The following is a 26,173-nucleotide window of genomic DNA, read 5'->3' on the forward strand; positions in this document are numbered from 1 at the left end:
TGCTTGAAGGACGGTTGCTGCTACCAATATGAACGAGACCAGCAGTCGCTCGCATGCGGTCTTCACCATCCTCTTCACACAGCGTCGACACGACCACATGACCAGCCTGGACACTGAGAAGGTGTGTGTAAGAGATTAGAAAACTTCCTTTTTTTTTGTTCTTCTGTTCTCACTCTGGTTTCTTTGTGTAACGCTCAGGTGAGCAAGATCAGCCTGGTTGATCTGGCTGGAAGTGAGAGAGCCGACTCGTCTGGAGCCAAAGGCTTGAGGTTGAAGGTGTGTTTGATGTCATATTAGTTCTGAATTAAAGGAAGGAGTTTAAACAAAAACAAAATGCTGTCATCATTTACCCACCCTCATCATTGTTGTAAAACCATTTGACTTTTATTTTTTGTCTGTGGAGCTCAGAAGGAGATATTCTGAAGGATGTTCATACAGTGGAAGCACAAACGGGATGTCGGAATTAAAATACTGCATATACGTATCATAAAAGTAGTTCATATGACTTATATATGAAGTAGATAGACAGAGAGACAGGCACACACACACACAGTAAAAAAAAAATGGTAAAATATTATTATAATAAGAGCCATTATTAATAATTGAGCAGCAAAGCAGTGTATTAGAATGATTTCTAAAGGATCATGTGACACTGGAGTAATGATGCTGACAATTCAGCTTTGATCACAGGAATAAATTACATTTTAAATATTTATTCAAATAGAAACAGTTATTTTAAGTTTTAATAATGTTTTTCAATATTTATGTTTTTACCGGTGTATTTGATCAAATAAATGCAGCCTTGGTGAACATAAGAGATTTCTTGCAAAAATTGTAATTATTCCAAACTTTTAACGGGTAGTGTATATATATATATATAGAGAGAGAGAGAGAGAGAGAGAGATATTAAGTCTTCTGAAGCTACATGTATGATATGCATAAAAGTATATGATACATTTGAGAATGTGGACGTTGGAATGAGCTATATGAGTGGAAGGGAATTTTTCCTGAATTATGGCTTGAATAGGACATTAATCACAGATTTAGGGTCTTTTTTTTTTTTATTTTTTTTTTTATTATTTTATTTTTTTTTTTTAGCTTGACATCTCAAGTGACCTAACTGTACAGAAAAGCTTTGGACATTCTGCTGTGTAAATTATGACAAATTACACTTTCGGTTGAATGAATTAACCTTTTAATCTCAAGTATTATCAGATCAGTTAAAAGTATTGTTTGTTTTCAGGAGGGAGCCAATATTAACAAATCTCTGACAACACTGGGTAAAGTCATCTCGGCACTGGCAGACATGGTAAGAGCTTCTTTTTCTTGGGCTCATTAATTTTTCTGTCTCTCCTTTGTTTCTTTCTGCTTCTTCAGTTCTGTTTGTATCCCATCTGTCGTCTCCTTGTCTTCACTCGTCTTTCAGTGTTTTGTCTCAAATGTTGAGTTCTTTGTCAAGGGTAACAATATACTTCCCCTCCACAGCACGGCTCAAAGAAGAGACGCTCTGATTTCATTCCTTACAGGGATTCTGTGCTCACGTGGTTATTGAGAGAAAATCTAGGTATGTCTTTCTGTCTAAAGGCCTATTCACAGGCTTTGTATTGAAACGATACATTCCTATAGATCTGCTCATACAGGGGCGAAATTTGGTCTGACGAGAACTTTTTATTTTTATTTTTTTCGTTTAGAGAGTCACTGAAATAAACTCATCGACCAATAAGATGCTTTTGGGTCATGTGTTGTTAGACCCTGTTGACACGCCATGAATGTCCCATCAGAAGATCTGCATATAAAAGCAGTTAGCACAGAGTTTGGTCTGACACCTAAAACCAGTCAACAAGAAGTATATTTGATATCCAGCTATGTATTAATTAACTCTTCTATCGGTCCAAGATTAAGACATTGTCTTATGTTAAAAACCTTGAGTTGGAGACGTTCTTCTGTCTCTTTCTTACTTCTGAAGACAATCACAACAAAAGATTCAACGGTAACAGAAACAAATATCTAAAATGAAATGAGCAAATCTTGTGTGTCTTGCATATTTTGGGGTTTCGGTAACTTACAGATGTTTGATGATTTTATTTTATTTTTTGTCTTAAGAAATTTGCTATATTTAAAGGATTAGTTCACCCCAAATTCTGTCATCACTGACTTGAAATATAAATAAATAAATAAAGATAAATTTAGTATAACAAGAGATTTCTGTCCTGAAAGTCAATGGAACCAGAATACTTGACTTGTTCTGAAGTTTTGGGTCAGAAAGATATACATTTTTTAAGAAAATAAAACTTTTATTCAGCAAGGATGCATTCTATTGATCAAAAATGACAGTAAAGACAATGGGCCTCATTCACCAACCGTTCTTACGAAGAAATGTGTTCTTAAACCCCACTTACACACTTTTTACGAAGATTCTGACATCCATTAATATTTTCTTATCTTGGATTTGTTCTTAGCTAAGAACAAAATCTACGCGTACTCAAGAGCACTCTTACGCACATTTGAGTGATGACAGTTTTCTCCAAATAATTGGTTACTAATTCTACAGTCGTTTACAATGATAGTATTTTACTGTTATGTATTTCTGATCATTTGTTGAAAAAAAAAAAATCATAGTATGCAAAGAAACACTAACACTGCAATTTACATCAGCAATTAAGCTGATTAAATCAAATATTATGCCTCGTTTGGCATTTACCTGTTGCAGTAGAATTTCTATTTCAGAATTACTGAAGTTCTTTTTTCGTTTGCTGATCGGTGGACCACCGCCGTCTGTGCGTCTTTTGGACATTTCTCCATCTTTTCTTGCACATGCCCTGAAGTTTCAAGATATTGGTGAATGAGGCCCAATGTTACAGAACATTTTTAATCATGGTTTCCACAAAAATATGAATAAGCAAAAACACTTTTTCAACATTGATAATAATAATAATAAAAGTTGAGCAGCAAATCATCATATTAGAGTGATTTCTGAAGGATCATGTGACACTGCAGACTGGAGTAATGATGCTGAAAATTCAGCTTTGATCACAGGAATAAATTACAGTTTAAAATATACTCAAATAAAACATTTTAAATTGTAATAATATTTCACAAGATTAATGTTTTGGTTGGCTGAATGAATGCAGCCTTGGTGAGCAGAAGAGACTTCTTTCAAAAACATTAAGAAAAATCTTACCAACCCTATATTTTTAAACAGGTGGGCAAAAATAAGGCCTTCTACACCTGTCACTCTCTACTATTTTATTAATCTTAAATAAACAACAATATCAAACCACTTCTCTTCATTTATTTCTTTATTACTGTCTTAAGTTTACTTGAATAATTTCTTGAAAAACTTGAAACAAGTTTACTTAATTGAGAAATACTTCTCTCTATATAAGCTATATATCATTGCTTTATTTAAATTTGTTATTGATGTATTCATTTTTAACTTTGATTACATAAAGGAGTGTGTTCAGTAGTGTACTCTTGTTCTTGGATCGAACAAGTCTTTAAACACTGACGTTTAATAGAGTGTTTGTGTTTGCAGGTGGAAACTCTCGCACGGCCATGATCGCTGCTCTGAGCCCAGCAGATATTAATTATGAAGAAACACTCAGCACTCTCAGGTAAAAACACAGTTCTTTCTTTTCCAGCATGATGTGCGGTACATTGTCCCTGTTTCGACTATGTAAGCTCCAGCACTGTGTGTCCCGCTGCAGGTATGCAGACAGAGCAAAGCAGATAAAGTGCAACGCTGTGATAAATGAGGATCCAAACGCACGTCTCGTCCGGGAGCTCAAAGACGAGGTCAACAGACTCAAAGAGCTCCTCCTGTCTCAGGGACTCAGCAACCTCATCACTGCCTCAGGTATATACAGCTTTCACAGAGGTCTGTTCACAAGTGGACAGTGCTAAAATAGGCAAACATGGGTAACGTGTCTTGGAGACGCACTGCCATCCAGCTGTTTAAAGTCGGCATAAAATGAAAGTTCATGTTCTTTTGTTCCCTATTGGGATGTGAAACGGCATCTGGAACTAGAAAAAATGTAGGGAGGGATTTGATTTTGTCCATGGGGAATTTATTGCATGGTTCTGGTTTGCTATTGGTCGATGTCATGTGAGTGACAGGTTGCCCCGCCCTCGTCATCAGAGAAAAGAAGAGCTGTTGCTGCAAGAGGGAGGGGAAGTTATTTTGATTAAAGTTTGAGGCACATGAATATAAAAAAATATAATAATGTGAGTGGATAAATCATTTATAATAAATACTGCAATATTTCATAAAAAAAAAAAAAGAATTGTCTATTTTGGTTGCATGCCAACTTTAAAGCAGAATTGAAGATTGTCTATATAAGATGGCATAAAACTTCAGAGTCTTTGGTATGCCTAATATCAATATGCAGTGATGTGAGTATATCTCACTAAAACATGTTTGTCAGATTTCACCACAAAATCAAGAAAAAATGTAAATATATTTTAAGCCTATATTTAGAACCAAATTTTTGCATAGACATAATTTCTAAATTCATTCTCATTTGTGATTCTCATTACTCAAAATAATAAATGACTGTATTATTCTAAAAATGTTAGAAATGTTCTTTTTTTTCAGCAAAATGAAACATTTTTAATAATGTACACTACTGTTTAAAAGCTCATCAAGGCTGCATTTATTTGATCAAATTACGTTAAAAACAGTAATATTGTGAAATATTACCATTTAAAAAACAGTATTTTATTTGAATAAATATTTCATTTATTCAAATATTAATTAATATTATTAATTAATATTTCTGCCACTTTTGATCAATTGAATGCATCCTTGCTAAACAAAGGTGTGTATATATATATATTTTTTTTAAACTTATGAATGGTAGTGTATTTTTCCGTATTAGAGAAATTAAATGGTTTTGCATTACAGCAATGAGTATTAGGGCAGGTAATCTGATTGCATGGTCACATGATGCACAAACGTTAACAGACACACTTTCTAATTTTGATTTCATGGTGTCTTTTAGCTGTAGACTGTCACAGTCATTTTTCATAATAAATAACTCGCATGCTCATTTTCTCTCAGGGTCTGAAACGGGCCGCCCCTCTTTAGGAGTTGCATCAAGTGAGCTCCATCAGCCCTCGCTCTCATATGTACAGTCTACCTCTGATGCACCGATGGAGGGTGAGACGCCCGCGAGTCCCACTGAGCACATCAGCCAAGAGGAGGCCGTGGAGAGACTAAAGGTACACATGACAAGGCGCGTTTCCATTACAGATTTGCGCAAATCTTTTGCAAAAATTGTTTTTCCTTCTAAATAGCGATTAAAAACTATTGCGAAATGACGGCGTTTCCATTAACCGATGTTATGCGACTAAAACGTAATTTTTTCCTCTCGCGATAAGTCATTCCAAAAATCATGGCAACGGATGTTGTTAGGTATATATATATCACAGCCACCACACTAGACATTATTAGTATTATTCATGGAAGGAAACGTAGATGTGTTTTCCAAGCATTAATGGTAAGGAACGACCCTTATACTGTGAGCGGCACATATGATGTGTTTCTGGGTGTTTCTCCCTCAGATCTGCTTCGAGGTCTTGATTGTGGCATTTCTTTGAGGTTTAGAATCCATTATTCCTGTAATTCTTTTGTCTTTTATGAATTTAATAAAGAACTCTGTCTCGTATTCTGTCCAAACACACCGCGTCATCTACGTCAAGTGACTGTAAATGTGCAAAAACTGTTTCCATTGCAGTTTTGCGAAATATTTCTTTTTTGAATTGCCTGAAAAACCACCTCTTGTGAGCGTAAAAACTTTTTTGCGATAAATGGGAGTTTTTGCGAAATTGACGTGTTTCCATTGGCCGTATTTTCAGTTCACAATTGTGCAGTTTGAAGGGTAATGGAAACGCGGCTACAGACACTTCTGTTACCAACAACAGCCAAATACCAGAACAGCAACAGCTTGTTGGGGAAGGTATTTTCATAATTCAGCTGCTTAGTATTAAAGTTGGTAACAAATGTTAGATGTTTTGCTAAGTTCAGCAGCTACTCCACCTTCCAAAAGATGATGTCAACTAAGCCAATGTCAGCAGATGCAGAATGTTCAGAATGTTCAAACAAAAACATGTATGTATGGTATGTAGGCATGTATGTTTGGTATGTATGTATGCATGTATGTATGCATGTATGTTTACCAAAAATATGTCTGACTGCCATTGTTGGACCGTCTCCAACAGGAAACGGAGAAGATAATTGCAGAGCTGAATGAAACATGGGAAGAGAAACTCAGGAAAACCGAGTCGATTCGACAAGACAGGTGAAGTGTTCGCAGTATTCAAAATGTGTGCACAATTATAACATAAACTGTTGTAATGGACTGAATTAGGATGTAATTTATGGAATAAATTTACCCTGTGAATGTAAATGTACTGATACACCAAACTCACAAGAACTAGGGCCGACAAAAGCATCTGGGCTGAAAAGTTGAGCTTGAATCCACTGCAAAGACTACAGCCAGTGGCCAACGAACACACACGTTCTGTGCCTGTATGATAGGAAATAAGTCTTCATACAAGCATGTGACAGTGATCTTTCAAAAAGGAAAGAGCTAGGATGTGGATATACAAACCGTAAACAGAGCAGCGTTATATATTATAAGCAGCGAAACTAAAACCGCCAGTTGAGCCACTGAGTCGAGCCACTGACGTTCAAACGGTTGATACGGTCGTTGAATCGTTAATTAAACTGAACGCAAAACGATTCTGCTGTGATTTCATTGGGAAATTTTCGTTAAAAAAAAAGGCAATATTATGTATAGAATTAACGAAATGTTAACCGTTATAAAATCAACATGAGATTTACAATCGTGCTGATATTTGAGAAAATGGCACTCTTGCTTGTTTGATATAGCTTAAAGGGGTGGTTGATTATGATTTGACTTTTCTAACTTTAGTTAGTGTGTAATGTTGCTGTTTGAGCATAAACAACATCTGCAAAGTTACAACGCTCAAAGTTCAAAGCAAAGGGAGATCTTTGCTTTTAAAGAAATCGTTTTTTAAGGACTACAACAAACGGCTGGTAGAAATTTAAAATGAACCCCGCCCCCTGAACACGATTTATAGATTATCAAGACAGAATATGCTAATCAATGACTAGAAGATAACTACACATAAGATACATAAATTCTTCAACTAACCATTCAGAAATGTTGTCTACATGTTGTCACTTCTTGAGTCTCTCCATCTGCATCAAGGTGTTTTTATCAGGAATCAAGTTTTGACCTACTCAGGAAATGTCATCATTTAAACAATAATTATGAGATTATCTTAGAGGATACATATTGCACACCACTAGATGCCGCCTTATGCTGGGTACACACCAAAAGATTTTTTTACATCTTATAAGATTTTCAAAATGTGATAGACCACAAACATGAGGACAAAAAATCCTAGATTTAACCATTTTGCTCCTATAGTGTGTGTGTGTGCCATGATGTGACACAGACAGCACACCACACACGAACAGATTTTCAACCAGAGTCTCGACTGTGAACACAGGAAATCTCGCGAGACTTCAGAATAAGCATGCCGAACGATATGCAGGAAAAAATTGCGATGATAGTGTTTGGAATGATTTTGTTGTTGGAACAACAATACTTGTTGGACTTGTTGTCCACATCAATTTCACTTTGTACTGCGCCGTGACTGCATTTGTTAAGCTTCCGTCTTCCATCATCTCACTTTCTGATTGGATATTGTTTTGTTTCACGTGATAATCTCCAGAGCGTGCGCACGTTTGTCCTCGGGGTTCCCCCCACACATCAGGATTTCTGATCGTAAATATTAAACATGTTGAATATTTACGATTCGCGATCAGGGCGGCTCCGACGTTCTTCCGAGCAGGTTCGGACACTCTTAACACACCTCACACCAAGGGAAAATCTGATTAGATAATCTGTTGAACCATCAAGATAATCGGGACATAGCCAGGATTGTCGGAAGGGGGGAAATCGGCCCAAAATCAGCCCGATTATCTTTTGGTGTGTACCCAGCATTAACCAACTAATCTCCTGTTGGATAGTCAACACTCCTGACCCAAGTGTGCTTTCCATGTCAGTCAGCTGACTCCAACCTCAGTGGCCTGTCCTTGGCTAGAATAATCTGCGATGTGGACTAGACTTCACACTGATAGTCCAGTGAGACTAACTCCACACCATTTCTCTCTGTTGTGACGCATTAGGGAGTCACTGCTGGCTGAGATGGGTGTGTCTGTGAAAGAGGATGGAGGAACAGTGGGTGTTTTCTCACCTAAAAGAGTGAGTCAAGTCATATGTATCTGTATTGCGCTGTTTACAATACACATTTTGTCAGAGCAGCTTTAAAGGTGCGGTCACATTTACGGTTTCTCAGACCAAATCCAGTCATTTCGATAGGAATTCATCAATCAGGATTTGTGCGTGAGGGCGAAAGATTGCCCCATGCTGATTTCACAATGGGTTCAAGTTGGTCAAGAAAATTTGCTGGACTGTTGACTAACAAAAATCTGTGACTTCTGTGTGAGCTGTGCTTCATACATCCCTACACTATTGACGATAGAACGTGCCCATATGATTTCACCGAAATATTGCTAATGTGACCGCACCTTGAGTCTCAAAGCTTCTCTAAAACATATAAATTATGATTTGTGCTCATACACTACTATCCTAGCACATAAGATGTCCAAAATGCTTCCAGGTTTTTGAGTATGTGTTTTGTCCCCAGACGCCCAATCTGGTGAATCTGAACGAGGATCCTCTGATGTCAGAGTGTCTGATCTATTATATTAAAGATGGAGTCACTAGGTGAGCAGTGAGTGTTTGAAGGACTGATCTGTTTCTTTGTAAATACTGCACTGTGTGTCTCATGACAGTGTGTGTGTTTGTTGCAGAGTTGGTCAGGAGGATGTGGATATTCGTCTCAGTGGTCAGTTTATAAAGGAGCTGCATTGCGTCTTCTGCAGTGAGGTCAATGACAATAACGAGGGTGAGAGCAGTCACATGACTTTCATTACATTCACTGAGTCCCAGGAAAGACATAATGTTACAGAAGATTTCTATTTAAAATCAGTGCTGTAAGAACTTTGTTCATCAAAGAATGTAGCACATATGACAATAAACCCTTGAATCCTTAAAAAAATCATGGTTTTCACACACAAAAAATTAAGCAGCACCATTGTTTTCATCATCATAATAATAATAAGTAGAACTGTTTAGTGAGCAGCAAATCATCATATTAGAATGATTTCTGAAGGATAATGTGACACTGAAGACTGGAGTAATGATGCTGAAAATACAGCTTTGATCACAGGAATAAATTCGGTTTTCAAATATATTCACATACTGTAGAAAACCGTTCTTTTAAATTGGAATAGTATTTCTCAATATTAGTGTTTTACTGTTTTTCTGATCAAATAAATGCAGCATTGGTGAACATAAGGGACTTCTTTCAAAAACATTAAAAAAAAATCTTACTGACACAGTAGTTAAGGGCTATGTGTATATAAAATATTACATAAATATCCATACATTTTATGTCACATAAGTAGCCATATACTTGTATAGTAGTTATATAATGCAGTAAAATTTTATAAGACAATGTATTTTGCCACATCAACAAGTGATGTTTTAGGCATGAGAAAGCCATTTTGATGTTTTTAATGTAATCACGTCGCAAACCTAAGTGTGTGTGTGTGTCTGCAGTGGTGGTGACTTTGGAGCCGTTAGTTGGAGCAGAAACATACGTCAATGGCAAACGCATCAATGACGGTGTCGTACTCAAACAAGGTGACTTTTTTTTTTCCAATAAAATTTTTGATGTTTTTAATTCCGTGGTTCAGAATGGAATACTAGTGTATTGTTTACTACACGACACACCTCACCGTACAAATCTGCCTACTATTATCTTACATAAAATGCTGTTATACAGGACTTAACATGCAACGGTAAACATTTCAAATACTTTTCATTTGGAAATAACTGCAGTTATAATGTATTTTTACATTTTGTTTTTAGGGTCTTTCAAGTCTTAAAGGAGAACTCCGGTCAATTTTAACATTGAGCTCATTTTTTTGTACATTTGGAGTGCTGTCAGTACAGAGAAAAACGACAAAAATCGGTGTTGCCTACACCGAGTTATTCTATTTTTAAAATTTGCACCCTGTTGACTTCAATGGGGCAAGTACTAAACCTGCTTTTAGCCTCTTAACATCCTTGATGTGTCATTACATTACGCGCGTGATCATAGGTACTAAACCTATGCGCGTGAACTCGGCAATCGACTACTTTGGACTTCACCCGAAAACAGGATGTAAACACAGGTATTTGCGCTGGCTTAAATAACATAATTTTTATACATTTCTTTCACATCTACTGCACTCAGACTCACTCGTGTTCACTCTGAAGGAATCACTCACATTTTCTGTGCACTTGTAATGACACATCAAGGATGTTAAGAGGCTAAAAGCAGGTTTAAAACTTGCCCCATTGAAGTCAACAGGGTGCAAATCTTAAAAATAGAATAACTCGGTGTAGGCAACACCGATTTTTGTCGTTGTTCTCTGTACTGACAGCACTCCAAATGTACAAAAAAAATGAGCTCAATGTTAAAATTGACCGGAGTTCTCCTTTAAAGGGTTAGTTCACCCAAAAATTAATTCATCAATTACTCACCCTTGTGTTGTTCTAAATTCATAAGACATTAGTTCACATTTGGAACACAGTCAGTAAACAAACATAAAGCATTTAAAGTTGGTAAATGGAAGCTCAAGCATGAGAACAGGTTTGTTCTCGCACGTCAAGCAGGTTCAGTTGAGCTTCTGTTTATGTTCGCTGATCAATGTCTATGTGACAGGGTTCGTACAAGGTGCTTACAGTGCTTGACGTTTTGAAATTTAAGTCCTGGAAAACCCTTGAAAACAGCCATATTTTATTTATGAAGAAGTACTTGAATTATTGAAAGACAATATATGTGAAATTAGTGTTTAATTTTATTGATAAAACAATCTTTTCACACAAAATCAACGCTGCAACCCGTCTGATATAGATATAGAGCCATTTCGCATGGCTATGAGTGATATTGCTCATAAAATATCCAAGTATACAGCTTATACAGCTTTTATTCTTCAAGTCAATGATATATTCATAGAAGAGAAAAAATCAGTTTGAATAAGGAAAGCGATATCTTTGTATCCTTTCAATGGTTAAAGTTACCACAGTTATTGCTTGTGTTGCACTTAATTTGTATAATTTTGTTTTATTCGTTTATTTTTGTTTATCTGTTTACCTTTTTTAGGATTTGAAATGTAATAAAGATATTGTTTGATATGAGAGATCTCTGATTGTAGTTCTTGAAAACCAAAAAAGTAGTGCTTGAAAAGTCCTTTAAAGTCCTGGAATTTCATTTTACAGTTTCTGTACGAACCCTGATGTGAATAAAAGCCTAAATTCAATCTGTACATTATATAAAGTGATTGTGTCTCCTCAGAAGACTTTGATTAAACCGCTTGATTCATATGGATAAGTTTTACAATCTCTTTATGAGTGTTTTGAAGCGTCAGAGTTTTAGGTGAATTTCATTAAAAATATCATTTGTCTTTGAATATGAGCGAAAGTAATGACAGAATTTTCTTTTTTGGGTGACCTAACCATTTAGGGAAGGAAAGTCAAGTTGAATTGTGGGATACAACAACCAGGGCATTGTTCTCTTGTGATATACTTAAAGGGGTCATATAATGCCATTTTTGTACAAGCTAATATGATTCTTTAGGGTCTAAATTAAAAGTTTGTAATATACTTTAATTAAAAATTCTCATTAGTATTGTAAGAAAACACTCATTTTACCTGGTCAAAACAGCTCTGTTTTCAGCACGCCGTTTCAGTGCATGTGTCTTTAAATGATAATGAGCTTTGCTCACCCCGCCCCTCTGTTCTGTGGGTACACCGTATCTAACACAATAACCACGTGTTATTCGTTATAAACGTGTGATTATGAATTATATTGAGAACGTCGTACATAGAAAACATGCAGTAATGTACCCTGAGTGTAAACCTTAGACGCATTCATTGTGAAGCCTGCAGCAAGGTTAGCAAATTTCGCAAAGATTAATATAAATACTAATATAAAGGTTAATAAAACATTACACTCACATCTTCTGGAGGTTCAGCAGTAACACGTTGGTACCGATCCGTTTTTTCTCGTTTGTAAAGCTGTCTGGTGTGAAATGATTCGCGTAAACATGAAAGCATGGACGATCGTGGGGAATCCCCGTGAGGGGATCCCCGCATCAATCCTTTGGGCATATCGCTTCAAAAACAAAACTCAGCCACTGCATCTTCAACGGCTCAGATTTAGGAACATCCAAATGACTGCTGTGTTCCTTATTACATCTAAGAACAGAACACCACAATCGCTTAGACGCCATTCTACTCCAGCATATCAACAATGGCGACTACTATGACGACGGCTGTCACAGCTTGCTCAGGGCGGGTCTTGTGTTGAAACACGGCTGTCAATCACAATCGCGGGAGGGGCGTACGATCTTATGACGTCACAATATCGAACGGCTTGATTTCATAGATGGTCAAACATATATGGAGATTAAAACAAAACCACTGGATGGATTTTAATCATGATAGGATGGTTGTGTACAGGCACTGCCAACAGACATTTCAGTGCAATCAACTTGTAAAAGTGCATGTACCATTATATGACCCCTTTAACTTTTATGGCAAATGTCACTGGTCATCTGGATATTTTTCTCACACAGAAAATTGGCACAGTTCTGTGAACTGCACAAATGGTAGTGTGGTAATGTCATTCCCATCATGCATCTTTACCGTAGCTTGAAAACTCCTTTGTTCTTCTTTGTCCTGTGCTTGTATAGGTAACCGTATAGTGATGGGGAAGAACCATGTGTTCAGGTTTAACCACCCTGAGCAGGCCCGCCTGGAGAGAGAGCGCAGTGCCACACAGGAACAGCAGGGGGAGCCAGTGGACTGGAGCTACGCACAGAAAGAACTGCTGGAGAAACAAGGCATTGACATAAAGCAGGAGATGGAGAAGAGGTAAATACACATTTTAACAAATGTTCCTATATGGATGAATCTGTGTTCAGGTCATAGCCTTGGAAAAATGTATGTGAAATGAGTATTAAAATGCATGGCCAAGCTGGTTTTTGGAACGAGGTTGCTGGTTTGTTACTGGTCCAAGATGACCTTGTAAAACCTGTTTCGTTGCTAATGTTGTCTCTCTCTCAAACCCACCCTCTCTTAGACTGCAGGATCTGGAGAATCAGTACCGCAAAGAGAAGGAAGAGGCCGACCAGATTCTGGAACAGCAGAGACTAGTAAGAAAAGACACTGTTTAAGATATGAGAGACATCCAAAATGTGTAGTGATGGGGGTACTCCAGGACCCGGTTTGAGAACCAGAGTCTTGTGATTGTAAGACTGGAAGAACTGGAAGAGAGGGCAACTCTCTGAGAGAACAAAGGAAATTAACATTTGAACTCTCTCTTGTGCACCATTCGTGACGCAAGTCTCACCTCAGAATCATCCTAATCTACATCTTTCCCTCTTCCCCCGTTCCTTCTCTCTCATGCTGAGATCACCAAAATTCACCCAAGAATCTATATGGTTTAATGTGAATAATTATCATACAGTATTACACATGTTTGGTATCATTTGAAATGTCTCAGTGCAACTGTACAAATGTCTCATTCCCAAAGAAGTAAAACGAAAGCTAATAAAGTTTTTAAGAGTTTAGAGATAACTCGCACACAGTGGAGGGTTTGTCTTCCAGGCAAATGGCATTCTGCTCTCAAAGGTGTAAATGCAAATTCCCATTGTTAGCAAATGATACCATGTAAATCAACCTCTGTCCCGAGGAAGTCTGAGAAGGTGATTAATGCAAATTCCCACTGTGAACTCATGTTTACATTTGAAAAGAGGTTTCTGCCTTGGTCTGAGTATGTAGGGAGATGCTCTCAATTTTCTCAAAAAAGGGGAGGCTCGTGGCAATTTGTAACTCAAATTAGCTTGTGATGCTGAGAGTGGCCAAGACTCTCAGCATCATGTATTTTCTAATGTCAGGTTCACATCTTCTCTTTATTCCAGAGCATTGATGTTTTGTATTTATTATCTTTGAACTGATTATGAAATTGGCATGATAGTACATTTACCTGACGTTATAAATTGTTACATTTGATTTTATTATGACTTGCTCTGAAATTTTTTTCCCAAGTAGATTAAACGGATTCGTATGTTACCACTAATATTCGGCACTAATTCAAGTGTACTTGGTTTTGCAAAGACAAGAAATGAATCTCCGTTTAGGGCAGCAAAAGCTGCTTGACCAAATCTGGGTGTGTCTTCTCTGTTTTAATTTATTGTTACTTTAGATAAATGTACGTAGGAAACCACGGCATGGCCAATCCAAAGCTATTATAAGACAAGTAAAGTTGGTCAGCTTATATCTGTAGTAGTGGCCATACCTCTACTGAAGTAAGCATTTAAGTTAAATTCAAGTGTATGCAAAAACCATGGGGTTTATACCAAAGTATATTTGATTGTGTAAGCGTGAATGTGACCAATCTCAGGTATATAGTAATTACCTCTGTTTAGTGACCGAAGCTGGCGAGATTGTGATCGTGAGACCCTTCACCCGTATTATTGGAAAACCGCCATTGGACCTTTAGTCGGGCTTACATGATCCAGATTCAGGCCTGTTTACACCTGTACATATGTGCTGCTGTGCGCTTTTCTCTCAGTTACAAAATGAATACAACAATAGTGACATCAGTGAGAAAACTGCAGTTAAGAAAGCATCTGATCAGAGCGATGTGGACATGTGCAATTCAGCACTCCAGTCATGCCAAGTTTATTTATATACCGCTTTATACAATAAAAGCAAGCAGCTTTACATTATTAAACTTTAAAAACAGTGGCAGTGTCTCTTTAAATTAGAAGTAAGATTTTCTACAATAAAGCGACTCTCCAGTGTGTTCGTGATTTACTCATGTCTGACCTCAAAGAACTGAACAGAAGAAATTAACCAGAAATGATTCCACTTCAAAGTAGGCGGAGCCTCAGAGCCACACCCACCTATTACATCAGACCAATGGCAGTACTAGGGTGTTTACCAGAGATGGGGGACTCGAGTCAATGACTTGACTCGAGTCAGACTTAAGTCGCAAATTTTAGGACTTGAGACTTGCTTGACAAATATTAATAAAAGACTTGACTTGACTTTGACTTGATATTCATGACTTGAGACTTGACTCGGACTTGAGGTAAATGACTCGAAATAACTTGTCTTTTTAAAAATAAATATCTGTATTTGAACGCACCGCAACAATCACGTGACGCAGCAGGAACGCGCTGTGTGAACAAAAGCCGCGTGTTGTAGTGATGACGCTGAAGCGCGGGATCGTTCGCCAGCTGTGAAACGGTATGTAATGCGCAAGTTTATGATCGAATCAGAGAGGAAAAAAATGCACAAGCATGGTTTCTCGAGAGAGAAATCACAGCTCATAAGCAAACTTAAGACGCTGCTGAGACATTAAAGTCACATCGATGTCATGTGTCTTTACGGGATTTTTACGGGTTGTGTGTGAACGCAGTCTCTTATTCCGGAAAATCACTGGCAGTGTGAATGAACCTAAATCAAACTAACCCGAGTCAAATCTCGGGTCACTTAATCCGTGTATTTTCCGGAATCTCTGTGTGAAAGGGGCTTAAGGTCACACACCCTGACGAAGGCTCATTAGCCGCAACGCATAGGTGTGCAAGTAGCTACTTGTCACCTGATTTTAAAATATTAAAGCCATGATGAAATAAAGGCTTTCTATATATTTTTAATAATATTCGAGTGCCTTGGATTAATGATTTTTTTATGATCTGAATAATCCCTTACATACAAAAGCACAGCGAAAAACAAAACATTTCTTGAAAATTAAAATTGGGTTAAAATATGTTAAAATATGCCATATTCCAGTTTTTCTTACCTGCATACATCCCTTTGTACTGTCTAGTTATATGCTACCAATATAGTCTGCTATCCCAGGGTTGACTTGAATGTTAAAAGAAATATTAAAAAAATGTAACTGTAATTTAATAATAATTAATAACACATTGGTACAGAGTCGACCGTTCTCTGGGATCTGTTTTCATGATAATCGAATGTAAAGAGTCTCTAAAAACTGATTAGCTTATAACGCTAGTATATGGGGCACAGAGTAAGTAAAAAGAAATCGCTAGTTAATACCACTAACAAGCACCCTCATTATGCTACCGTGTTAGTGTGAGGCTATTTTGAGCCTTGTTAGTGGTATTAACTAGCGATTTCTTTTTACTTACTCTATGCCCCATACACTAGCGTTATAAGCTAATCAGTTTTTAGAGATAAAACTCTTTACATTCGATTATCATGAAAACAGATCCCAGAGAACGGTCGACTCGGTTCCCATGTGTTATTACACCCCAGGTTCATTTTGCGCCGGAGTTGTCCTTTAATAGCATAATAGCATGTGTACAGTGACTAATAATTGGATAGTTTTTGGGGATGCACATAAAAGATTGTAAAAAGACACCTACACACAAAGAAAAAAAAACATACAGACTTTCGAACCTATACACAAATACACATACACAAATAAACAAAACAAAAATTCAAACTTGCAAGCACAACCATGCACACATGCAAACAAACAATACACTCTTCACTCATACACACACACACACATTCACTCACAAATATTAATGAATCAATCACACTCAATCAAATCACCTCTCTCTCTCTCTCTCTCTCTCTCTCACACACACACACACACACACACACACACACACACACACACACACACACACACACACACACACACACACACAGAGAGAGAGAAAGTCAAACACAACCATGGACATGCAAACAATACACCTTTCACTCTTACACATGCACACACATCATTCACAAATATTAATAAATCACTCACTCGCACAGATTAATAATGTACAATAGTCAATCCACCTGATTGACAGGTGTAAGTTTTGTGTCAATTCAATTATTACTGTTTTTTTTCTTGTTATTCTTTTGTTAAAAAGGAAAGATCTAACTTGTTGTTAAGGATGTGTTCATGTTCCATAAGGGGATGCCAGTTTGAAGAATGCCATTTGGTGGCATAGGAACCATTATACTTGAATTGTGAATTGTTTAATATCTTTTAATGGTCTTCTGCGATGTTTGAGGCATATATATATTTTCATGCTTTAATGTTGGTCTAATTTCAGTTACATTTACATTTTAGGCTATGTAGTTTGAAATTTTATTTCTTTTTTTAGATTTTTAACCACTCAGCTGTATGTGGAAATGCATATTTAAAAAAATGTTGCAAATAAAACCATAGTCCACAACTTATGTAGTTTTAACTTATTTTAATATATAAATTCTGTGAAATCATCAAACGTTTGTATGACTTGCCGTGACTTGTGACCCAAGCTACGACTTGACTTGACTTGCTTGACATAAAGCAGTGACTTGACTTGACTTGACTTGCTTTTTACAAAATTGACTTGGACTTGCTTGAGACTTGAAGGTTAAGACTTGAGACTTGCTTGTGACTTGCACATGTGTGACTTACTCCCACCTCTGGTGTTTACCAGCCGAAAATGTAGCTTTGACAAGTTTCAAACTCCTGAAACAAACTCCAAAAGAGCCCAATCGTTCTGGTTTAGAAAGATCGAGACGGACGGGGTCAGTCTGGTACCCCATACCCTTGTTATAACCATTATAACTTTTTCCTTTGTTTCAAATGTTTTCACAATACTGCAAAATACTTTTAATTCCAAAGTAATTTGAATTCCAGTTTTCAATGTGGACCAAGCTTTGCATCATATCATGAGTCCAGTCTCCTGTGTGCTTTGTGTGAGCAGCGCTATGTGTGTGTGGTGTGCTGAATGGCTGCCTAATGTATGCAGAGCGCTCCGATTTCATCCGTTAAGCAGTCCCGTGACAGTTAGCACATTGCCATAAAAGCTACAGTAAATGCAGCTCACTGGGTTTTAGAAACAAGCTAATGTGTCTTTCTGTCTCTGTGTGCAGTATGCCGACTCAGACAGTGGTGATGACTCCGATAAGAGGTCCTGTGAGGAGAGCTGGAGGCTCATCTCTTCTCTCAGAGAGAAACTACCTGCTAACAAGGTCAGACACACACCCCTGGAACACCAATGCATTGATACTGAACTCATTTACTTGGTTTGTCTCTCTAACACATGCACAATCAACCTTATTTTGAAATTGCTTAGGTTGTTGATTCATTTAAATAAGCTGTTTTCCCCTAAAGTAGTTTATTAAGTCTATTGAAGCCTCTCCTCCATTGACTTTCATTAAAAAAAAGCGACCTGTGGTCTCCTTCCCTGCGTGCCACAGCGTTTCACTTTTCTGCTAACCTCGGAGGATTGCCTTAAAGCGGCTTTGGCATCTCATTCATTGTTCCTTTCACAGCACTGTTGTGTGTGTTTTGTTCTCTCTGACTGTTTGTTCTCAGGAGTGTATAGATGTATTTTTAATCCAAACTCTTGCATTATAACTTATTTATTTACATCATTGTGCAAAAAGCTTTTGTCACAAAGCTTTTATAAGGCGTAAGAAGACTTATTGTGAAATTTTGCACACGTCACATGAACCACTTTTATGAGACAATTATGGTGCCTTTTTTTAGTCGTTTTTCAGTCTTCATTCTCTCTCTTTGTATTGAAAAGAGCGGCCGTATTTAATTCTACTTTTGTGTTCCATGCTACAAAAGCTATATGGGTTTGGAACAACATAAGAGTATAGAGAATATGAAAATACATTTTTAGGTTAACGTTTTCCATACCTTGCATGTTATGCTGCTCAATATGCAGTATTTTGGGAAATATTTATTAGAATTTATTTCAAATATTATGTATTACACATCTTATTTAATTTTTGATTAGATGTCAAGAATTTGTGTGTGTGTGTGAATTTTTTTTATTTATTTTTTATTTATTTTTTTATAAATATTCTTTTTATTAAACATTTTCGTTATTTCAAACAAAACATATTAGAACCCCAAAAAAAAAAAAAAAAAAAAAAAAAAAAAAAACCAGCACAGAAAACAAAATTAAATTACATACAGCATCTCATCATATGATTGTACCTACATTTTATCCAGTTTGTGTTTATGACCTTTTAATCTTCAAACATTTTAGAATATTCTCCCATTTTTTAAACATGTGCGATTTACCATTGGTGTGTGTGAATTTTTAATGAAGTGAAACCAGATTTGGTTTTTATTTTATCAAAGATCAACTTTAAAAACCTTTTTAAGAAGTTTTTTACTTGTCTTTTATTTTTAGTTTTTCTTTACTTTTTTTCTCGCCATGAATATAGCAGTGTTTGCTGGCATGATGTTGAATAATAAACAATCAATCAATCATTGCATCTTGCTGTCATATTTCTTAAAAATAATATTATTGAGTGTTTTTGAGACGCGGTCTTTAGAGATTGAGTTTTAAAAGCTCATCTCGAGACCACTGCATTCTGTTTCTGAACAGTTCGTTTCTGACTCTGGCCAGGAAGTAAGTCTTCTGTTCTTGCTAAATGTTTGCAGATGCAGTCTATCGTGAAGAAGTGTGGTTTGCCCAGCAGTGGGAAGAGGAGGGAGCCGCTGCGTGTGTATCAGATCCCGCAGCGCCGACGCATACCTGCCTCCCAGGAGTCCAAGCACAGACTCAGCCTGGAAGAGCTTCGCACGCAGGCTGTTAAAGAGATCTGCTATGAGGTTCCTCATTGTGTTCCATACGTGGCTGAAAATAGCCCACATTTATCTAGGTTAATGTTAGAGGGAGTGGCCATGTAAAGTGACTAATGTTAGGTGCATATTTCAAATGATAAGCCATGTTTGAGGTCAATGAATGATCAGCGAACGTTTGGATTTCCTTCCAGGCATATTTACCACATGGCCATAGTGTTAGCGATCTGCCCATTCATTTAATCATCTGCGACTAACTGACTAATTAAAATTTGGTCAACTAAGCCTATTCTTGTCAACTAATGTCAAAAAAGTCATTTTGAACATAATTCCAATATTATTGTTCCTCTGTCCCGTTTTAGTGTGGACTTTTAAATTTTAAAAACTATAATTATCGTCCTTTGTATGAATGGGTTTTTAGCCTCACACTGTGTCCTAACCAGACGCGATGCGATAAGAATCCAGCGACAAATAATTTGTCTGTCCACACTAGATGCGACACGACTGCGAGATGCCTTCAAAATCAATCAAAACCCACAGCCAATCAGAACAGCGTGTGGGCGGAGTCTCACGGCACCAGAGAGTAATCTTGACGACACTCGCAAGAAAATGGATAAGTAGCTACATAACCAAATTCACTAATATTACACCATTTAAACATTATTAAAAATACATAGGCTACTGAGTTACTAAAACAATCTTTGTCAAATAATATACTTGTTTGTTCACAGTTTGAACGTTCTTGTTTCCATTTGTTTCATTTCAAGATCTGAGGTGAATTATCCATTGTTGCTTTTACAGCCACAAAGCTGGAGCACTAAATGATATTCAGAGTCACATTACACGCTTTTAACATTAAATAAAGCACATAAACAGTACCTGAGATTATCATTGCCACACTTTGTGTTTGTTGTTCCAGCGCGACGTCGCAGAAAAATAGAAACCGTTTCTAAAATAGAATCGTTGCGTGTCGTAGCGGCCGGTTAGGACAAAAACTCTGATTAACATGGAAAATAACCTTTTGTCGCGTGTAGTTAGGACACGGTGTCAGACTCTCTGATGCATATTGCACACAGAAACGACAAAAGCTTCCTCAAAACTGCTTGCACCAATCTGATTGGCTTGTCACCGACCATATGTGTATTAATGTCTTGCAGACACTTGCATAAGCAGGAGTTTACATTAACAGGAGCATCTCTTTTTATTCCTCCTCTTAAGGTGGCGCTTGGAGACTTTCGGCACACACGGCAAGAGATCGAGGCCTTAGCCATTGTCAGGATGAAGGAGCTTTGTCGAACATATGGCCAAAAAGACCCTCAGGAGAGAGAGACTTGGAAAAGTGTGGCGAAGGACGTATGTGAGACTGTGGGCATCGGAGAAGAGGAGGGAGACCGGGAGGAAAGAACAGCAGGAGGAGGAGGAGGGAACGAGGGAGGAAAGACCGATATGGGAGATCTCAAGGCTCATATTGACAAGTTGACTGATATACTGCAGGAAGTGAAGATACAGAATAATATGAAGGATGAGGAGATACGATCGCTAAGGGATCGCATGGTGAAGATGGAGAAAATATTCCCTGTCGAAGTTCAGGTAACGCTTGTAAATCTAGAATCAACCACAAAATGTACTTACACTTCTTCTCCCCAGTCCATTTACTAACCGTATGATGCAAACGAAACTGAAAATCTGATAGACAAGCCTTACGCAACCTCCAGGAGTTACACCAGCCTGCCTGAAAAACTTGTGCTAAAGTTGTGCTTAAAATGGATGCGATTATTAATTGTATTAAATTATTGATGTGTTAATATGGCATTATTTTCGATAAACCTGTCCCGAAATGACACTTCAAAACAAAGATGTTTGATTTCATCTTGTGTAACCATCCTATTATTAGGGCTGGTCCGAATACCATTTTTTGAGCTTTGATGCTTCGGTAGTAATGAACATCGAATATTCGAAGCTTCGGAGAGAGGGGGCTGAACATATTCTTCTCTCTAATAAAGGCAGGAATCTCTGTGTGTCTGTATGTCCGTTTGCATTTTGATTATTTCGAGAACCGTTCATCCAATCGACTTCACAAGGGAGTGCAGTGTCGCATTTGGTGCAATATAGATGGACACGTAAGACGCCACACATTCAGAATTTAAACTTTTAGTAAACTACAGAACAGCGCGAGCGGGAAGCGGCGCGCCTCACGCGGGCAGGGCTTATATTCCCCCGAAAACGGACACTGCAGTGATATAAAACGCACACACACAGGTCTGTTAAATTAAGCAATACTTTTAAGGTAGTCTAATATTTTTCTGACTAACAAATTACTGACACAGTAAAGGGTAGATTTAAAAAAAAAAAAAAAAAGAAATTTAAATAAAGAAAAACGAAATTTAAATAAAGAAAAATGAAATTTAAATAAAGAAAAACGAAATTAAGTTAAATTAAAAACGAGATTAATTTAGTTTGATAATAATGGGTAAAAAGACTAATACATTTTGTTTCTATTATTCTATTTTCCACAATGTCAAAGCAACGCAGCTTAACCCAAAACACAAGCTCAGGCATGCACTTCGGTCCATACAAACTCCGCTGTTCTGCCCTCTAGCCAGAGAATACTCCTGTTGCTGGAACACTAAGGCGTCGGTTCTATTTCTAGCATGCACGCGTTTTCCGCGTGGCTCGAGCCGCGCCTGAGACGCGTGTCTCACACAGGCAGTGTGCAAACTCCAACCTGTTAACATGGAGCCGAAATAAAAACGGACACGCCACGCAGCCAGTGTGTCGCCGGCCTTATTCAAGCGCGAATGAGAACCATTTCGCGGGGGATCCCAGGTGTGCAAAAAAAAACAAAAAAAAAAAACGAATATTCGAATGTCAAATTTTCAAATCGAATACCAACCCACCGAACGATTATTCGAATATTCGGGTCCAGCCCTACCTATTATTAGCATTGATTTAAATTAAGCTTTGAAGAAGGATATATACAAATCATGTACTTGTATTAAAGGCGTAATGCCATGTAGTGGTCAACCGAGATATTGTCAAAGCCAATATTTCATTTAATTTAATTTTATTTTTTTAATGCTTTGCATTGGCCGATAAGATTCTGTTTGACTGATAAGTGTCAGAAGCGGGACTTTTATTTTGATTTAATCCCTTCTTTCACTGACATTACTATCAGATCTCGGAGCAGGTCTAGATTTTGAAATAGTGAGAAACAATATGTTTTTATAATGTAATTGAGTAAAAGTAAGATATTATGCTTTGGAATGTTATGAAGTAAAGTATTATTTCCTAATACATAAAGTAGAGATGGAAGAAAATGCACTGAAGTACAGTAACAAGGTAAAAATAGTAAACACAAATCACTTTGTGTACCTTTAAATCCAATGTCAAGATTCTCTTGGTGTTTTGTATTTCAGGGAGACGACGAGGACATTAAATTGGGTGGGGCCAGAGATGATGAACCGGCAGCACAAGTCCACCGACGCGATGAGGATTCTGGGTACCGGCGGGGTCGTCATCGTTGGCAGTACCCGGAGAAGTTCCACGACCCTAAACGCCGCAGAGGAACCAACAATCAGCCAAACAGTGCCGTCTACACCGCTCCCTCGGGACACTCTCAGAACAACCCGTTTAGTACAGCATCATCTCGATTCTCAAATCCATCTTTCAATTCTCAAACCGCTCGCAGCCCCAACGGGCCTTTCATGCCAGGCACCGGACGCTTTTTGCCGCCTCAAGAGAGGAAGCTACAGTTCCCGTTTAAGAATAACCCCCAGCACAGAGGCTTCTTCTGGGGCCCATCTGCAAACCAAGAAGTTGGACAGGACCCATCTGCTCAGTCCTCCGATACTGATTCGGTTCATACCTTCCAGTCTTCTCCCTCGCCAAACAAGGGCCAATGGCCACACAATCATCATCAACAACAACGGCGCAATCAGGGTAACTGGGGTAACAGGCAACGACCACGAAACAGGGGGCGCAATCCATTCGATGGATATTTAACCAACGAGCAGGCCGAGCGTAAAGACGGCGGGTCAGTCCAAGGGCAGCACAAGCAAGGTAGAGCGCGCTACACCTGGTACAATCCAAATTTTGCTTCAGACCAGTCTGTTGGAGATGGATTCCAGCACTATAACTACAACCAAACCAGACAAGGTCTTTACAAACACCCCAACTCACAGTACAACCACTACCAGCACCCTCATCCGCAGGACAACCCTCCAGAGATGACCCAGTTTAGGTCCGAAGCCAATCCCAATCCACCTTCAATCCCAGATTACAACAGCACCCCCATGGAGACCTGATTTCATCTGATCTTGTGCGTAGTTCTCGGAAAGGACTCTTAGAAACCTCGGGACCCTCAGATACAGTGTTGTGGTTTGTTGTGGAAGGGTTTTAGATGCTGAAATAGGAAGGGAGAAACTCCCTAGTGCAATAACAATGCTGTACGAAAGAAGACGAAACATTTTATGCACCTGAAGTTTTATGTACATATTGCAGTTTCATACCTGCACCGACAATACCTGATTTTATGTGCGCACATATCTATATGTTATTCAGATGTATATATATATATCTATAAGTAGGTTATCAATTGAAAGCATATGTATTTGCAAGAGAATTGAGCTTCTTGTGTCGCACAGTGCACTGCAACATTGACATTGTGTTATGGTTATATGAAGCTATTTGGAGAGTTCTGTTGGATATCTGATGATTTTACATTGTGCCTTCTGAAAAGCCAAAGAATTTGGTGATTTTATTAGCCCTCAGACTCTGCTTCGGATGCTGCCTTTTTTACAGTTGCTGTTTTTCCTCCTTTTTTTAATCTTGCCATTCATTTATATCCTTCTATTCTTGCATCTTGAGAGGCATGCGTTTCAGAAATTGTCTTCTGTTGTTAGGGGATAAAAAGACATGGGATACATAATCCTAAAACTGTTAAGTGCTAACAATTAGGGTGGCGAATTCTTTTTCTTTTCTTGTTACCTTGCCCTAATCGGGCACATCATGATAAAGAGACAATGATTAGATCTCTTCTCTGTTCAGGTGCAATCACACTAACAACACTTTGCTGCAGCGAAGTGACAAAGTAATTCATTTTCAATGAGAGTTGGCAGCAAACAACTTACGCGGAGTTCAAATCCCGCAGCTGTATACTAAAAACAAATGATCTGATATGCTATTATATTTATCAATTCATGCATCGTTTAACGTACAGGGAAAAAAATATTTGGTGTTTTGATTCTTATTTTTGGCCAGAATAAGCTACAGTGGACCAGACTTTATGCCAATAGTCAAAAGTCTGACTCTGTGACACTAGCCAAATACTGCATCTTTTCAATGGATTGTACTGTTGTTCAATAACGTGCTGATGAAATATCTTTCCAAAAGACTTTCAGTAGACAACAGTTTTTTTTAAAGTCACGCTTTAGTTTAGGGTCCAGTTCTCACTATTAACTACGACTTTTGCCTTAATGAACTCCTAATTACGGCTTATTAATATCCTACCCAATAGTCTAAACTGAATACCCACCTTACAAACTAAGGTAGGATTAAGGGATGTAGAATATGGTCATGCAGAATAAGGCATTAATATGTGCTTTATAAGTACTAATAAACAGCCAATGTCCTGTATGATGCATGCTAATAAGCAATTAGTTGATAGTGAGAATTGGACGCTATAAACTAAAGTGTTACCGAGTTTTAGTTTTTAAAGTGACGTGACGTAGGACCTTTATACAGCCTAACTCTATCCCTCAGCCTTGTTTTCATCCATGTTAAATTCAATATGGTGTCTACCCTGACTAAGGTCTGTTATCAGACAGTTGATTGAAAAATAAATCATGGGCAACAACCACTGAATTCTTGCTGTATTCTTGTCGCACTTGATTAGGACATGCTGTTATTCCTATTTTGTAAGTTCTCAACTGAAAATGATCAACAACTGAAAAAATAAAAAAATAGTTACAGTTGATGTATTTGTTTAATAAAAGCACAAATTGTTTGTGTATAGTTTCCAAAATACAAGACAGACAAATATGTTAGTAGTTGATATTTGCTGCATGCTTTCCTCTGAATAAAATAAACGCACAACAAAAATAAGTGGTGAGAACAGCAGTTAAAGGTGCAATAGGTGGTCTAGGAAATGCTAACTTTAGCCTGCTAGCATTGAAAGCATGAGATCCCACGGTTCCTTCAAAACACATGAACACACACAGACCAGAACTGAGATGACCAGGGACCACATCTGATCAGTGATGTGGATATTTACACGATTTGTGCAATGCAGCACTCCAGTCAAGTCATGTCACGTTTATTTATATAGCACTTTATACAATAGATCGCTTTAATGGAGAAGTATGTACTATTTTTTTTTTTTTATGTTAAATGCATT

At 37.7% G+C, this 26,173-nt stretch overlaps 1 protein-coding gene across 1 annotated transcript in view; it reads left to right on the plus strand.

Moving 5' to 3' along the window:
- Window positions 1-24,903, plus strand: part of kif1ca (kinesin family member 1C, a) — a 58,359-nt gene extending 33,456 nt beyond the window's left edge. Inside the window, exons 7-24 of the mRNA XM_079871505.1 lie at window positions 10-121; window positions 199-276; window positions 1,244-1,309; window positions 1,486-1,564; window positions 3,536-3,614; window positions 3,708-3,856; window positions 5,060-5,220; window positions 6,220-6,299; window positions 8,222-8,297; window positions 8,743-8,822; window positions 8,909-9,003; window positions 9,720-9,803; window positions 12,902-13,082; window positions 13,291-13,363; window positions 18,108-18,206; window positions 19,639-19,809; window positions 20,998-21,369; window positions 23,196-24,903. Coding sequence (XP_079727631.1) covers window positions 10-121; window positions 199-276; window positions 1,244-1,309; window positions 1,486-1,564; window positions 3,536-3,614; window positions 3,708-3,856; window positions 5,060-5,220; window positions 6,220-6,299; window positions 8,222-8,297; window positions 8,743-8,822; window positions 8,909-9,003; window positions 9,720-9,803; window positions 12,902-13,082; window positions 13,291-13,363; window positions 18,108-18,206; window positions 19,639-19,809; window positions 20,998-21,369; window positions 23,196-24,083 — 2,923 coding nt within the window. The 3' untranslated portion in view covers window positions 24,084-24,903. The remainder of the gene's footprint in view (window positions 1-9; window positions 122-198; window positions 277-1,243; window positions 1,310-1,485; window positions 1,565-3,535; window positions 3,615-3,707; window positions 3,857-5,059; window positions 5,221-6,219; window positions 6,300-8,221; window positions 8,298-8,742; window positions 8,823-8,908; window positions 9,004-9,719; window positions 9,804-12,901; window positions 13,083-13,290; window positions 13,364-18,107; window positions 18,207-19,638; window positions 19,810-20,997; window positions 21,370-23,195) is intronic.
- The last annotated feature ends 1,270 nt before the right edge of the window (window positions 24,904-26,173 follow it).

The sequence above is a fragment of the Squalius cephalus genome, assembly GCF_949319135.1.
Source record: "Squalius cephalus genome assembly, chromosome: 5".
Lineage (NCBI taxonomy): Eukaryota > Metazoa > Chordata > Actinopteri > Cypriniformes > Leuciscidae > Squalius > Squalius cephalus.